Genomic DNA, 15,457 nt, shown 5'->3' on the forward strand with positions numbered 1-15,457 from the left:
GTTAGAACCATGAGAACAAACCAACATCAAAACAAGAGCATATATGTACAAGAACCATGAGAACAAACCAACATCAAAACAAGAGGATATATGTACAAGAACCATGAGAACAAACCAACATCAGTCCAAAAGGCTGTTTATGTAAAGGCCCAGGTCGTTTTAAGAATAAAAACAGACTCTTTTTCCTGGTGACTGTGGCTCTTTAGTGATGACCCAGTTTAAACCAGTTTGGACACAGTCACTCTCACACTCACTTCACATACTGACTCTAATAACAGGCAGCAGGCACATGAGCAGATACACGGAGAGACTATTTTTACACTCAAGTGAGGCATTTGATAAGTGTTTGTTATCTGAATAGGCTACTAACGTTTACTGTTTTCAATCCTCATTATTTATTTAGATGCAGATTGCCTCATAGTAGCCAAAATAAATGATTTTTCAATATATGTATAGGCCTAGTCTACATGTGAAATATACAGCCTAACACAGGAGCTACACACCATGTCAATTAACCACCAGTTACAATGGAGTGATTCTACCAGATGTGTCATGTCTGTGACATCTGTCCTCTGTTGTGAGGCTGGACACTGGCCTGCAGCACGTGCACATGTGGGAGTGTCCTTTGTGCCACCAGTGGAGGAAGTTTGCACTGAGGTGTGGGATACCCACAAGGCCCTGCAGTCAGAGCCTGATAAGCAGAAGAGACAAAGTTATTTGGGCTGACTGGGGGAACGAGCACGCAAAGCTGGAGCTACTATGGCAAAAGACCACCAGAGACTGTCTGAGAGCAAACAATCACTGCACAAGCTCAGGTCACCACAGCCTGAGCTTAGGACATCACGGAAGTCCAGAAAGAAACTTCAAGTTATTATCTGTGTGTTGCTGGTAGAGTTGTGTGAAAGATTCACGTTCTTTGGGATTGTGTGCAACATGATCCTGTTCTGCACTGTGAAGTTGGGGTATGACAACTACCTGGCTGCTTTCATCAACCTGATGTTTGTGGGAGCCACCACACTGACGCCAGTCCTGGTGGGATGGTTTGCTGAAACATACTTAGGAAGGACAAAAGTCCTCTACCTGTGTGCGTTCCTTCATTTCTTTGGTAAGTCTTGTCTTTTCAGGTTATATTTGTTTTTAAATGTTAGTTTAAGTAATATAACATGTAAAATAAATGACAAACTCTCACCATAATCTTATTCTCAAAGGCACAGCCATGCTTCCTGTGGTGGCATTTCCATTTGAAGATTTCTACATAGACACTCATCACATCACTCACCAGATAGAGCCTCGGGAGCAGCAGATTCTCTTTTACACTGGTTTGCTGGCGGCAGCATTGGGCATTGGTGGTATCAGGGCTATACTCTGTCCTATGGGAGCCTACAGCCTGCAGGGTTACAACCAGCACCAGCTTCTGTCCTTCTTCAACTGGTACCTTCTCCAATTAAAATAACCAAATAATTATTTTGCAAAGGTTCAAATGATTGGATTGGATGATTAGATTCTGCAACTGTTGTGTTGGTATGTATAGGTTCTACTGGCTGGTCAATCTGAATTCCACCGTAGTGTTCCTTGGCATAGCTTATATTCAACAGTCTGTGGCAAAAAATCTGGGATTTCTCATCCCATTCACTTCTGTGTTACTGGCTCTTATGGCCATAAACATGGTGCGCAACAAATTTACCTACAAGCCAAAGAAAGGTATAACTGACACAAATGTACAGCTGCTTTTAACCACATGTCAGTGTTCATGTTGTGACGTTTAACACAGGGGGGTCTCTGCTGACCACTCTGGGAGTGTTCCTAAACTCCTTGAGGATGTGCTGCATCCACTATCGCCATATAAGCGGAGAGGTCACATCTTGGCTGGATCGGGCTAAAGAGAACAACGGGGGCCGATACAGCGAGACACATGTGGAGAATGTCAAAGTCTTAGCACGGCTCTTCCCTCTTTATGGTCTTCAGCTGTTCTACAGAGTCTGCATTACACAAGTACAAGCATAAACGACACATACTGTACAATTATTGTTGTTATTAAATGACAAATAACATTTTTCTCTAACAGATTCCTTCAGGTTACTACATCCAAACCATGAATTCAAACCTTCACATGGGAGACTTTCTCTTGCCCATTGGTGTCATGAACGTCATCAGCATCCTCCCTCTGTTGTTGCTGGCTCCACTGATGGAGTTGGTCACGTCCTGCTTCCTCTCCACAGGAAAACCTCCTATGGCTCCCATCAGGGTCATCAGTAAGTATCTCTGTGCTCACTCAGAGGTTCTGCTCTTATAACTCATACCTAAATATATGTTTTTCTGTCTTTTCCTCCTTATAATGACTTCCTGACCAGACCCCTTGTGTGCAGGACCCCTCTTACCATCCCTCCCTGTTCATCCTCCCCTTTTTAGCTTTGGGCCATGTTCTTGCAGCCCTCTCTCTGCTGCTGGCAGGTTTCTGTGAACTTCAGAGAAAGACTTACCCACTGGTGGAGCAAACTCTCTCTGGAAAAGTCTTGCAGGTCTCTTCAATGCCTTGCTACTACCTGGCGCCCCAGTACATCCTACTTGGTATTGCCGAAGCTCTTGTGACACCTACATGTGAGTCCGAGACATTACAGTACATCTCACGGCCACGTTGAATTTGTGTTTTGAAACGGTTTATTCACTTTTTAGGCTCATTTATATCCTTCCAGTTGACTCCCAGTCATATCAGAGGGATCTCGCTGCACTTTCTCACACTGTCCTATGGAGGGGGCTGTTTTCTTGGTGCATTCATAGTTATGTTTTTATACCTGATCTCTGGAGGTACTGTTATGAATGTGGATCTTATGAAAAAAGCACTGTCACGATAATCACTATATCAACTTATCTGTCAATTTATGAAAGCTGGAACAATTTTTACATTTTTTTTTGCAGTAGATGGGAATATTTTTGTTGTATTATAATAGGATTTAAGCAGTAGATGGTTGAATAAGTCACTTCTGTGATTTATTTTTGGTTTATTCTGCTATTTGTCTATTTACAAAATGGTTCACTAGGATTATTCTGCTTTATGGTTATTTTGTCAGTGTCATAAAGTAGTTTCAGTATTATCTTTTATCGTTATATTTCTCTGTAGATATATCGTGCCTCAAAATTTGTTCTTGTGACAGTCCTATGTGGAGTGCATTTAACCCAGTAAAGGTTCAAACCAACTGAATGAAATCCTCATCTCTTTACAGGTAATTTCTATCCAAATGTACTGCACGAAGGAAATCTAGAACGTTTCTTTTTTCTGCTGGCCATACTTTTGGCTGTGAACACTCTTGTACTTTGGCGTATGTCCTACAGGTGTACGGTTTTGATATTTCCTCATGGAACTTCTGAAAATATGTGATAATCCTTACTGAAATGTGTCATATTTTGCAGGTACCTTGACCTGTCTGTGCAGGGTAAAGCAGTAGGTGTTAGCCCTGTGACGGAGAAACTGCTGCAGTATAAAGCCTGTCTTCAGTTCTACAACACAATCGAACTCTCCTACATAAACAACTCGGTTCAGTCAATGTTATGATTTGTGATGTTTTAACTCTAGCGGCGCTGGTGCTGCATTCTGTTGTGAATACATGTCATTTTGAGACTTGACTCATCAAACCAAACTATTTTTATTGAAATCCCAAACAAATGTCAAATATGATTAATGTCATATTTTTCCCACAATATACATGTTAAGAATTATTATTGTGTGTTTTGTTGAAAGTAAATATTTTTAAGATAAAAAATAACCCCTTTGTTGTTTTGCTTTTCTAAGAATTCTAAAGACAAGGCAAGGTTTAGTAATTCAAAGTGATTTACAGAATGAGAAAGACTTTAACATCACAATATGAACAAATCAAAACATAAAGCAGGTGCCAGCTCTGACGTGATTTTCTTAAATGGTGCAAATTTTCAGACTTGAGCCCAAATCAACACTGAACCCAGGATACAGAGGCTCAGTAAAGACGACTTGAGTTTTATACAGAAGTGTCAACTCATTGTTTGTATTGACACCGTAGAAGCTCAGGATGCCCTCTTGATATACGAGGTGTACAGCTACTTTACGAGAGCTTACTGGTGGAATCAGAGCTTTTTCAAGTTTATTGTGCCAAAACTTGCACCCAGATGAACTGCAGATTAGCTTCCATGACAGACTGTTGTGGCCAAAACAACAGTCATTTCCAGAACCCTTTCTACCAATGCCTTTATATGAAACAGCCACTTCCACGATGCCTCCGTCCCACTCCACCTCCCAGTACGCGTTATTCTTCAGCCCCCCTTTGCACAAGGCCTGGGGATAGTAGGTGAATCTGTCTCTGTGGTGAGGATGTCCCTGGTCATTGCCGCCCCATGACAGCTCTCTGTTTGAGGAGGACAATGAAAGACAAGCAGCAACGGTGTTGGGATTTAACTCCAGTTTGCAATCTGCACAAAAGATTATAATTAATATAACCATGGAACAAAAACAAACTGCAAATTGGTATACTTACTTTTGTATTTAGACACAAGATAGTCTCTCAATGTGATTACGTCTTTAATCTTGGGCACAAATAATCCTATTACTATAAAAAGTAAAAATACTATAAACAAATGGGAAACTTTGTGAAAATAACCAGTGTAGAAATATATTATTATTTATTATTATTATTATTATTACCTGAGTATTGTGTGAGGTTATTGTGTAATTCTTCCATTTCAGTTTTGCAAACATTTTTCAGCTTTTGCTTTTGATTACTGACAAACTCAGTCAGTTTTTCAGTACTTGTGTGAACATTAGTTTCTGCTGGAAGGACATCAAGAGCTTGGAAACCCTTTGGAGGAAAAAACAAAAACAAAACTTTATTATTTCATTTCACTTGGTGGTCATATGGTGTGATGCCTAACCACCTGGTCTGGTCGTTTTTTAGACAAAACCTAGGCTAAAATAAAAAATAAATAAAGCAAAAATCATTAAGATTCATTCACACTCTGTTCTAATCCTGGTTGTTTAGATGTGGTCTACTGCACGTTTGAACTCGCTCTTACTGACCAGTGGGGGGGACTCAAGCGCCACCACTCCCCCATTCAATCACACATTCACACACAGGTGTACACAGACACTAGGGGCAAGGGGGGTTAAGTATCTTGCCCAAGGACACAATGACAGTATGCATCTATGGCAGCTAGTATCGCACCACCAACCTGTGGGTCAGTGGATCTGAGTGGTCAGATCTTATGGTGCTTCTGTCAAGAGTGGGATTCGAACCAACCTTCAGATGAGTGGACACAAACTGTGTTTCAGTCGCCTCTTAGTATTAGTGGGGAACCTTTGATTTTTCTGTTCTACGATTAGAAATTTGAGCTGTAGGGGGTTGAATAAACAACCTCTATGACTCATTATTCATGGGTTTTTCAAGCGAGAGCAGCCGTACTTCTGTGGTCATAGCAATTAAGCAATTCAAATCAAAATACTATATCTTGTGAATGGGGAAAGGTCCTTTATGGGTCGGCACAAAGTCCCCAAATCAGGAAAGAATTGTCTGAATCCCATGAATAGAGAAAAACTAACAACTAGTATGTGTTTCATTCTGCCATTTATTCATTGCAGTTCATGTTTTTTTAGCCATATTGTTTATTTAGAATAGTTTTTGGGGATTATTGTACTTTAGGATTATTGACTCAATGGCATAAGTGACTCAATATTATCGTTTATCGTCTATATTCACGTCGGCAGTATATCGTACTTCAAAATTTGTTATCGTGACAGGTCTAACCCTTAGTCAAAATACTGAAAACTGTCAAAATGACCAACTAATAAAACATCTCAACTCTATCACCTGTATAATCTGCATGGGTTCTTTGGTTTGTAAAAGCTGTTGGAGTTGTTCGTCTCTCCTCTTCAGCACATCCACCTCAGATCTCAAATGTCTGAGCTGAGAGTTTGCCCAGTCTAGTCCGGCCTTTTCTGCTTTTCCAACTCTCTCTCTCACATCAGCGCTCCTCTTCTCCATGGCGGTGACATACAAGCGAATGTTTTCTTGACAAAGGCGGTCAAATTCATCGCAGATCTCCCAAGCAGTGTCCTTTACCGAAAAGAGAAAAATAATTAATTGTAATGAGTAATTCTGTCATGTGATAGTAATTACTGATACTCTACAGTGACATTACACTGGGGGGGGTTCAACATGTATCTCTGAGGCAGAAGAGTAAAAAAAAATCTGTACACTGCCTTATATCTGTCTGAAGAGAGGAGCTGACTACACTGAAACCAGTCCAGCAGTAATCTGACCAGAACTGAAGAAGCGGCTTGGATGAGCAGCCAAACGTCTTCACTCCTACAACAGTTCACAGATTTGATTTTTTCTTTTTACTATGGATCAGACCTGGATGACTGAGGGATTACACAATCATCTATGGCAGAATGTTGATCGGTTACAATGGAGATGCAATGGATACATCAGCAAACACTGAGAAAGTAGTTTTAAACTCAAAATGGTTTTAAACGTTTACAGGAGCCTGTGATCAATATGAGCATTCATGGTCCTGTTTAGGTGTTAGGGATAGCATAAAACATAGCATTATTTTTTTCTAAATGTAATGATACACATAGAACAACTCACTTTTATAGATTTCGTGGCCTCTCTCAGTTCAGTCATTCTTGTCTCTGAATCTTTAACTCTGTCCTTGATCATGTCTCTGTTTCTTTTTATTTTCATCTGTAACAAGAACACAACACTAAGCTGTATCACCATTTGGACTTGAAGTAAAGGTAAGAGCAGACTTGTACCTGTGCTGCTTTCATCTCCTCAGTGACAGCAGCAGTGTCATGGCTCTGATGGCCTTGTACCACGCACAGTGCACAGATGAACACGCGCTCAGTGCGGCAGTACAGCTCCAACAGTCTGTGGTGGCGCGCACATATGACCTGCTGGTTATTCACTGAAGCTTCAACCAACTTGTGTTTTTGGAGAGGGGCGACTTCAAAATGAGGCTTTATATGTATCTGGCAGTAAGAGACTAGACAGGCGAGACAGAACTTACACGCACTGCGCTTTGTCCCAGTGCAAACGTCACAGAGCACCATCCCGTCCATGTCTCCAGCGCCCCCCACCCCGTCCATGTCTCCAACGCCCCCCTCCCCATCCATGTCTCCATCAGAGGCACCAGACTCCTGAGTTTTCTTGTGCTCCTCCAACAGCTCGGCCAGAAGTGCGTTTCTGAAGAGCGTAGGCCTCGGTGTAAAGGTCTGTCTGCAGTGGGGACAAATGCACGCGGCCCGTTCAGCAAACTTTTTGTCCCAATACTTATTAATGCAGCTCATACAGAAGTTGTGCCCACAGCCGATGGTCACGGGATCTTCCATGAGCTGAAGGCAAATAGAGCACGTGAAACGCTCTTCATAGTTTGAAGCCATTTTCTCTCCGATTAAATTTGTGTTAGTTTCGATTTCTCTAAAGGCGTGGCCCATGAGGTCTGTCGCAACATTACAGACATGACACACCCCTGATTACACAGAGCTGCGTGCTGTGTCTGACAGGTCCCTGATTCCGCAGAGCTGCGTGCTCTGCAGGGACTTGTGCACATGCCCTGAGGATTTTGCGAAAAAATAAATAAAAAAGAGACAACTTCAGACAATAACAGGTCACACAGGCGTAGCCTCGTATCTACTCATCCCACAGTTTCTGAGTTTTCTGAGGGGGCACACTTGAGCTCCAAACGCACGCGGAGGGGGCGTGTTTGTTTGGTCACCATGGAGACGAAGCCCAAGGGCAGAGAAAGGGAAAGGCGGAGCGTTTATGAGCAATGTCTGCATCTGTGGAGCTGAGCGAACACTTGGGACAAGATTCACAATGGAGCTACCGGAGAACCTCAGAAAACGCCTGGAAGACTTTTCTCGAAATGTTTTATTTGATCCAAACAGGAGCCACACCGTCACCAAAGAGCACGAGCCGTTTGTGCTCAACGGTAAACAGCACGCGCATGTTAGCACGGCTAGCACACTGTTAGCACACTATGGAATACACTATAAACACACTATAAACACACTGTGAACACACTGTGAACACACTGTGAACACACTATGAACACGCTGGAACACCTGGAATAAGACCAGACTGTGGCACTTTGGCACAGTGGGCACAGTGTGTTGTTACAATGGCTTTAGCTGCACTGTAAAGCATCCTTTATGTTGTCTTAAGAGGTTAATATTGTCTCTGCCTGATCTTTTAATGTTTTTTTTTTGGTCTGTTTTTTCCAGATAAACGGATTCTGTCCAGCCTCCACCTCCAAATGTCCCTGTATTTTAACTTGTGGTTCTTTCCATTTTGGTGGATCAGTGAAATTGTAATGCTAAATCTCAAGGTAATGTTCCGTTGAATAAATATTTCTATCTGATGAAGAGGAAATGCTTAAACTCCTGTGTCTTAATGTGATTATTTTCTTCAGTACCCCTTTTTGCCAGACTACTACAAGTTCATCCTTGTGACTATTCTAATTGTAATGACTTGTATTGAAGCCATTCGACTGTATCTGGGTTACTCTGGAAATCTGCAAGAAAAGGTACTTAAGCACAAAAATGCATTTATAATACATTTATTACATTGCACATCTTCTGTGTGTGTGTGTTTTGTGAAAGGTCCCAGAGCTGGCAGGCTTTTGGCTGTTGAGTATTCTGCTGCAGTTGCCTTTGATTCTCTTCCAACTTTTTAATGAAGCTATTCTAATACAGCCACTGGAAAGAGGTGTTCATATAGTCCTCGCCATATTTATATTAACACAGGTTGTATTTTAAGTTCACTGTTCATATATTCCTTATGATTTGGATGAATTCACTCATTTTCTGTTTTGATCAAGGCTCTTGGTGGCTTTACTGCACTCCGGGACCTCGTCAGACACACTGAAAGCCAGTTTCATCTTAGACAATTCAACTCTTCTCCACCCTAAATATATTGCCTTATATTTTGTAAAATATCATTGTAAAAATGCAATTCATCTGGTGTTGATTGTATGAATTAAATTTGTATCAAAGTTTTTTTTAATGTGTGCACATTTTTAAAACAGCAGCAAGAAGTGTGTAGTAAAAACAAAATTGGTAAATTACATTCCTACAATAACTGTGTGCAGTATTCAAAGAGGATGGAGCACATTGTTATCAGCATTATAAGTAAATCAGTAATAGTTCTGAAGTTTAATAGTTTTGTGTTATGGCGGTGCAGATTGTGATGGTCTTGAAACTGTGTCCTGTGTTCTGTGTACTTCTTCAGTGACAGGTTTTGGGACTTTTCTTCCAGAAATGCAACTGAGTTTTACTTTGTCAACTGACTGAAGACCTCCAAAGATTGGTGAAAGTGGGAGTTCAGTTATAGTCTTCGCCAAAGGTACATTGTGCAGCACGGTTTTGTTCCTGGAGATTTCTTTATTTTGTCTGAAACAAACAACGGTTGGATATTTAGCACATCTCTTAAAAGAAGTTGGTTTAATGTACAAAGAAAGAAAAAAAAGACAGTATTTAGTGTGAAATACTTGACATATTATTTACCTTTTGTCTGTGCCTTTTTGCAAAGACTCAAGAAAAGTCTTGGGAATAGAGCCTTTGTGATGTTTGCATGGTTTACATTTAAGCAGAGACAAACCTGTTGAAATAGAGAGAAAAAGAATTATAACTTTGAGCTGTAGTTCTGAATGGCGCAGACAGAGGTCGCCCCAGCGCTGTGGAACCTGTCCTAAAATGTGGTGAGTAAAGATGGGCCACACACATAAGGCTGGAGTTTCATTGACAAAATACATTAAAAAATAAGCTTTGCTTAAGATTTCAATTTCTCATACAACACACATTCATTCATATATCATTGTACGTAGACACAGGAGGCACGGCGAGTGAAAGTGTTTTGCCGCAGGACACAACAGAATGAACCGGCCAGAGTTGGGATTAACAGCCAAACCTCTGTGATAAAACTTAACTTGGTAGAAGCTTGCATCATTTTTTATTTTACAAGATACAAGTTCTGCCCACTTAGAACAACACATTTCATATCAAACCACTGGTAAGTGTCATGTTGATGTTGAAGCATAAACTTTGACTCACCTTCTTCCGGCTGGTCATGTTGTGGTTTGTCTTTCAAAGTGGTTTGGGCGATGGATGTATTTTTATAGATGTGGTCACTGTTGAGCTTTTCTGTGGATAAACTTATCAGCAGTCGTCTATCGGGAACATTGGGGATCATCTGAAAGAACAACCTTCTGGAAACCCTTCAGTTACAATATGAAACCACACTGATGCTAATGTGCTGATAATGTGCTGCTGCAGTGATATTTACCTGTCTGGTACTGTTATGGTAGATAGCCCTGAAACAAACACAAGCATTAGAAAATAAAACTTTTTAATAATTTGCCACATTTATAATTTTGTAACAAACCTCTGGAAACTTTATATGTAATCAAACGCTTCCGAGGTATTGGGTAAAGCAGCCGGGAGCTTGGGCCAAAAGCAGTTTTTGGTGGAAAGATGGCACTTAAATGCAAAAATTGTGAAGAGCTCCTACATTGCTCAGGTTCTTTCACAAAAAACAAAGTTGATCAAAATCTGATTGTTATTTCGTATCCAATTTGTTGTGAAAGTTTATTAAATTTCATGCTTACCCATATGTGACTTGACTGTTATTTGGGGGCTGAAATGGGAACAATTTATTTTGTCATATGCGCTTGAAGTATTTATATCATCCAAGCTGCCGTTCTAAAAGAAATACATATATTAAAAAAAAACTATAAACTTTACATAAGCAAACATTACAAACATTCATTTTTGGTTCATTCCTACCATCACGGGGTTTGAACCATGCCACAAAGTCACCTGGCTTATTTCGCCTGGGTGAGTATTAGTCGGAGGGATAACAGCTTTTCTTGACAGTTGATTGACCTACAGCAAAAATGTAATATTAAACAAACTAAACCAATAGTGTTGCTTAAATAGCCCAACACACTTTTCCTTTTCTACTAATTTTAATACTTACATGGTCACTCGTTTTTTCCTTCATTACATGTCTTGGTTTCAATGTATTCTCAAGTGGCTGGTTGGAGATAATAATCCCAGTTAAAGATTGTGGTGCACAAAAGACAACCCCTGTGTCTGTTGAAAACTGTACCATGTCTTTGTTGTCACTTTCCTGGACCTTTAGGTGTGAACGCAGTCTGTCTCTTTCCTTACGACTCTTCAGACGTTTCTTTCTTTCTTTTAGTTGATTCTAGAGTGCAAAATAGATAGAGTTAAACACAATAATAAAATATCATATGAATATTTACCTAAATACCTTTTGGAGACTAGTGTTTGGTGGGTTAAGTAAATGAAGTGGGGGTCCATCAGAATCAGTACTATTAGAACCACTGGTGCTAAAAAAGAAATGTATTACTGTTTAGTTAAGGATTGTAGAATAAAGGATATGGATATGTCACATCAGATGAACAAATAATGCATTGGTTAGAACAGAGTTAACAGGCTGTACTAAAGGTAGGCGATGATTCATTTTGGAATAAATACCTGGTTTCCAGGTCAGAAACAGTAAAGTTTGAATCTGTCAAATCTTTCCCCAGTCTTTCTTTCACATGTTTGCTCAACAGAGCCGCCAGCTCCTTCAAGCAATAATTCGTCTGAGAAGATGACACAGTCAGCATTGATTTGAACAAAAAATAGTTACTGTGAAATTAAATGAGATGGTTCACCTTGGAGGGATCAGGGTCACAGAAGTCTAGTAAAGTGTCACAAACATTGAAGCCAAGTGACTTCAGGTCTCGAGTGCTGAAATGCGTCCCTCTTCTGTCACCTATCCAGAGAGAGAGAGATAGATTTGAGTGTCTCCCTCCGGTGTATATGTAATGTGGTGTTTGATTTTGACAATCACAGATAAACTGACCCAATGTGGAGCCCCCAAAGGTAGCCTCCAAGGTGTAGCTGTTTTGGATACCAAGTCTCCACATGGCGATGCGTCCAGTTCCCTCTTTGCTTTTCTGGACCCGGAACTTGCAGCTTTTAAAAGAAAACTGAGCATGAAAGTTAAAGTACGTGCTTAAACAGTCTCATCACATTTGTTCAGTTATATTGATAAAATGGGTCATTACCTTGTTACTGGCATTTTTACTCATCATTAGGGGAAAAATTCTTTCATTCATTGAAGCATCACTTCGGCTATTACAACCATACATAAAGACATTGTTTTTGCGGTTGTGGCCATGAAAGTCGCAGTAGAGGACTACGTCAGTCTCTGTCAGAAGCCTGAAGAGAAAAATATCAGGAATAATATAAAATGTTTGACACAGTGCACTACATGTGTGACAGTTTCTTACTTCTCCACCATCTTGTGAGTGTGCCATACACAGGGGAAAGCATCCTTGAGTGTTGTTTTGTAGTTTCTATTCAAGTCTCTGCCTGCCAGAGAACAGCGGTAATTGCCCACAATCACACCATCTGGGTTAAGCATTGGCACAATCTTTAAGGGCATTGAATTAAAAAAACAAGATTTAGAATCCAAATCTATATAGCAACACTATGTAATTACAATAACATAAATACCTTACCTTAAAAACAAAGGTATCTCTCAATAACTGAGCATCCGCTGAGTTACCAAGCAGAAAGTCCAAGAATCCCTCCATCATCCAGGATCCATTTGTCTCCCCTGGGTGCACTCGCGCTGTCACCACTACCGCTCTTTTGTTTGTTCCTTCACACTTGTTGTCCCCTTGGGACGTTACGGTCATCACATACACGGCGTTTCCAGCAAGGCTATAACACAGGATCCTGAGCTTACAGTAGGATGCAACATTTGGATTGGATGAAATGCGTTGCAGGTAGCGCTGCAGCCGAGAATATGTGTAGGGGTAACAATGGGACACAAAACAGGTGTCTGATTCGAAAGGGAACTGAAGACTCCAGGTGAGGCAGTACAGGGATTTGGTGTCATTCTCATTTGTATTCTAAGAAAAGACAGCAACGACATATTTTCAAAAATGTAATCCATAAAGAATCTCAAACATTTGCCAAATATTCCCAACTATATTCAAATTAAGGCAACAACAAAAATATTTATGACACAATGTCCTCCTATTAGCGTTGATATATATGTACTTGACTTTACTCACCTCATTGCAGTTGCGGTAATATCTGATGTTGAAGCCAGTCCGTTTCCATCCAACCCCATTTTCTTTTGCAGCTCTTTCAGAATACAGAAGAGGTTTCATGCCATAACTGTACAGACTGCTGCTCTTCATCAAGTTGACAATGGTGAAGCGATATGTCACCCCAGCCTTCATGTTTCTCACTCTGAAGTAAAACCACTGTGTGTGTTTTTTGGTGTACATGTCACAGCGGATGGTCAGCTCATAGTCAAATGGACCCCTAAACAAAAGAACATTATGAGTTGATCAGAAACAAGTAACATAAATGACAAAACTCACACTTGAACAGCCCTCTGGAGATTTCCACTTTCAAAGCGAGATTCAAATTCAAGAACAAAATCAGTCTCTTTAATATCAAACCAAGTAGCATTCCTGATGGGGCCCTGGCTTCCTCCAACACGTGAGCAGGTAAAAAATGGATGCTTAGATGCTTTTGCTAGAAAAAAAAACAAACATACAACTAATTGTAAAGATATACAAACTTTCATAAAAATAAAACATTTTTGTCTCACCATGATCCATACTGTATACCATTTTTCCATTCTTTTCTCCAGTTGGCAGAGGCATCCTCTCACTGCCAGTGTATTTGTAAAAAGGTTCCGGCTGTGGGGGGTCCCATTCTTAGAAACAGTAAGAAAACATGTTTTAATACAATATAGTGATTGGTATATAGTCTTAAAACATACTGATGTACCTATGTGATGAATGACGTCTCCAATGACTTCACACTCTATAGGCCAGCGTGGGCAGGCGATAGATGGAAAGGTAACGACATCCAGCGGAGCTCTGAGACTCAAAATAGGTTGGTTTCCATCAAAGTTTATAATGAGCTGTCTCGTCTTCAGTGCCTGGCTTAGGTCTGTGGGTACTACATCAAATCAAATGTTCTTTTATTAACACGGGGCAGTACTAAATGTTTCATCATGACTGAATAAAACAAGGGAGTGCAGTTCATTTAAAGCAGATTATCCAGCCACAGACTGCTTGTAAACAAAAGAGCTTCTTTAATATATTATGAAAGTGGGTTTTCTCAGTTACAATGTGTATAGTGCTCTTTAAGCTAAAGGTACAGTATGTTACTTTTATGGTGGCTGGCTTGTCCACTGGTTGTCTCCATGGAGATGTTATTGCTTTGCTGCTTTGCCTGGAATGTTCCAAGGCATGATATAAAATTTACCTGTATGTAACAGCACTTTTTGTATTGTTAAAAACAGATGCATTCTTACTGTGAGCAGCAGCCGCTTCTCCACAGATCTGACCTGTAACTTGTCCTGATAGTGTAACTAGTTTGTCTTCATGGAAATAGATTTGTTTACCATACTGTGGAACACTTTAGGCAGAGCAATGACATTAGATCTCCAAAGGGACAAACAAAAGCCCAAATTAAACTGTTCATAATAGACCTACATAATACATTGGGAGCACATACTCAAATCAAGTCAAACTTTCTTACACGGTCTCCTCCCAGTTCCTTCCTCTTCGTCTTCCTCGGTGTTGGAATATTTGCAGTGTAGTCTCTCCATTTGACAGACATTCCACCAATTTTTGATTACAGATGAGGCCATCCTTTTCTCCACACAGGCTTGTTTAAACATGGATGCTTTATATTGTCACTTTTTAAGCCTGTGGAAATTGTCATTATTTAGAGTTCAACGGCAAATACTCAGCACTAACTACCACTAACAGAATCCAAAATGTAAGTTAGCTAAAGTAACAAAACTATAAGACTATCTACTGCTTCCACACAGGGATAGCAGTTCATTTGTTAGCCAAGTTAGCTGAACAGTTGGCTTTTGACTTAATGATTATTTTTTTCGTAATTCTTACTATAGCAAATTTTAACACATAAAATGCAACTTTAATAACATTTAAATACAAGATTAGATGTTTACTTACACATTTATTAGACTCCTCATAAGCCTCACGTGCGCAAACTGTTTTTACGTCGCCCTCGCGCAGTCGTTACCTAGCAACCGTAACACCGTGGTGACCGTTGGTTTCGAGCAGCCCAGACTTTCCCTTTTTCCCACGCCCCATTATCACAGATTCAACTTTTTAATTAATTTATTTTTATTCAAATCTTAACTTTTGGTGGTTTTCAGATTTTAGAATGTGCTGATGTCATACTCCTAGATTAAAAAAAACAAAAAAACTTCGTTGTAATATCCAAAGTAAATACAAAATGTTCAGATTCGACAATTTACTTTTGTATTCAAATCTATGAAATGTATTCAAAGTTATTAAAAATGCAGCTCCACCTTCATTAAAAAACAAAAAAACAAAAAAAACCTCTGTTCTGGCT

At 40.0% G+C, this 15,457-nt stretch overlaps 4 protein-coding genes across 4 annotated transcripts; 2 read left to right on the top strand and 2 right to left on the bottom strand.

Annotated features, from left to right (window-relative positions):
- Window positions 1-759: 759 nt before the first annotated feature.
- slc15a5 (solute carrier family 15 member 5) lies at window positions 760-3,550 on the top strand. Its single transcript, XM_055222232.1, has 9 exons — window positions 760-1,105; window positions 1,209-1,431; window positions 1,532-1,701; window positions 1,772-1,992; window positions 2,066-2,252; window positions 2,410-2,598; window positions 2,674-2,805; window positions 3,222-3,330; window positions 3,409-3,550. The coding sequence occupies exons 1-9, from the start codon at window positions 760-762 to the stop codon at window positions 3,548-3,550; spliced, it is 1,719 nt and encodes a 572-aa protein (XP_055078207.1).
- A 173-nt stretch (window positions 3,551-3,723) lies between these two features.
- Window positions 3,724-7,437, bottom strand: LOC117371953 (tripartite motif-containing protein 16-like). Its single transcript, XM_033967639.2, has 6 exons — window positions 6,779-7,437; window positions 6,612-6,707; window positions 5,829-6,074; window positions 4,670-4,823; window positions 4,503-4,574; window positions 3,724-4,437 (listed from the first exon to the last, which is right to left on the bottom strand). The coding sequence occupies exons 1-6, from the start codon at window positions 7,403-7,405 to the stop codon at window positions 3,908-3,910; spliced, it is 1,725 nt and encodes a 574-aa protein (XP_033823530.1). The 5' UTR covers window positions 7,406-7,437; the 3' UTR covers window positions 3,724-3,907.
- A 336-nt stretch (window positions 7,438-7,773) lies between these two features.
- tmem17 (transmembrane protein 17) lies at window positions 7,774-10,633 on the top strand. Its single transcript, XM_033967647.2, has 5 exons — window positions 7,774-7,956; window positions 8,249-8,352; window positions 8,437-8,550; window positions 8,627-8,770; window positions 8,845-10,633. The coding sequence occupies exons 1-5, from the start codon at window positions 7,788-7,790 to the stop codon at window positions 8,932-8,934; spliced, it is 621 nt and encodes a 206-aa protein (XP_033823538.1). The 5' UTR covers window positions 7,774-7,787; the 3' UTR covers window positions 8,935-10,633.
- agbl2 (AGBL carboxypeptidase 2) lies at window positions 10,304-14,678 on the bottom strand. The gene is made up of 17 exons (XM_055222233.1): window positions 14,609-14,678; window positions 13,850-14,023; window positions 13,668-13,775; window positions 13,435-13,591; window positions 13,120-13,375; window positions 12,559-12,954; window positions 12,328-12,470; window positions 12,103-12,256; window positions 11,898-12,024; window positions 11,707-11,807; window positions 11,525-11,634; window positions 11,298-11,376; window positions 11,133-11,231; window positions 11,001-11,057; window positions 10,808-10,906; window positions 10,630-10,723; window positions 10,304-10,335 (listed from the first exon to the last, which is right to left on the bottom strand). Exons 1-17 carry the CDS (start codon window positions 14,676-14,678, stop codon window positions 10,304-10,306), a joined length of 2,256 nt encoding a protein of 751 aa, XP_055078208.1.
- Window positions 14,679-15,457: the final 779 nt, after the last annotated feature.

The sequence above is a fragment of the Periophthalmus magnuspinnatus genome, chromosome 6 (genome assembly GCF_009829125.3).
Source record: "Periophthalmus magnuspinnatus isolate fPerMag1 chromosome 6, fPerMag1.2.pri, whole genome shotgun sequence".
In the NCBI taxonomy this organism is placed as follows: domain Eukaryota; kingdom Metazoa; phylum Chordata; class Actinopteri; order Gobiiformes; family Gobiidae; genus Periophthalmus; species Periophthalmus magnuspinnatus.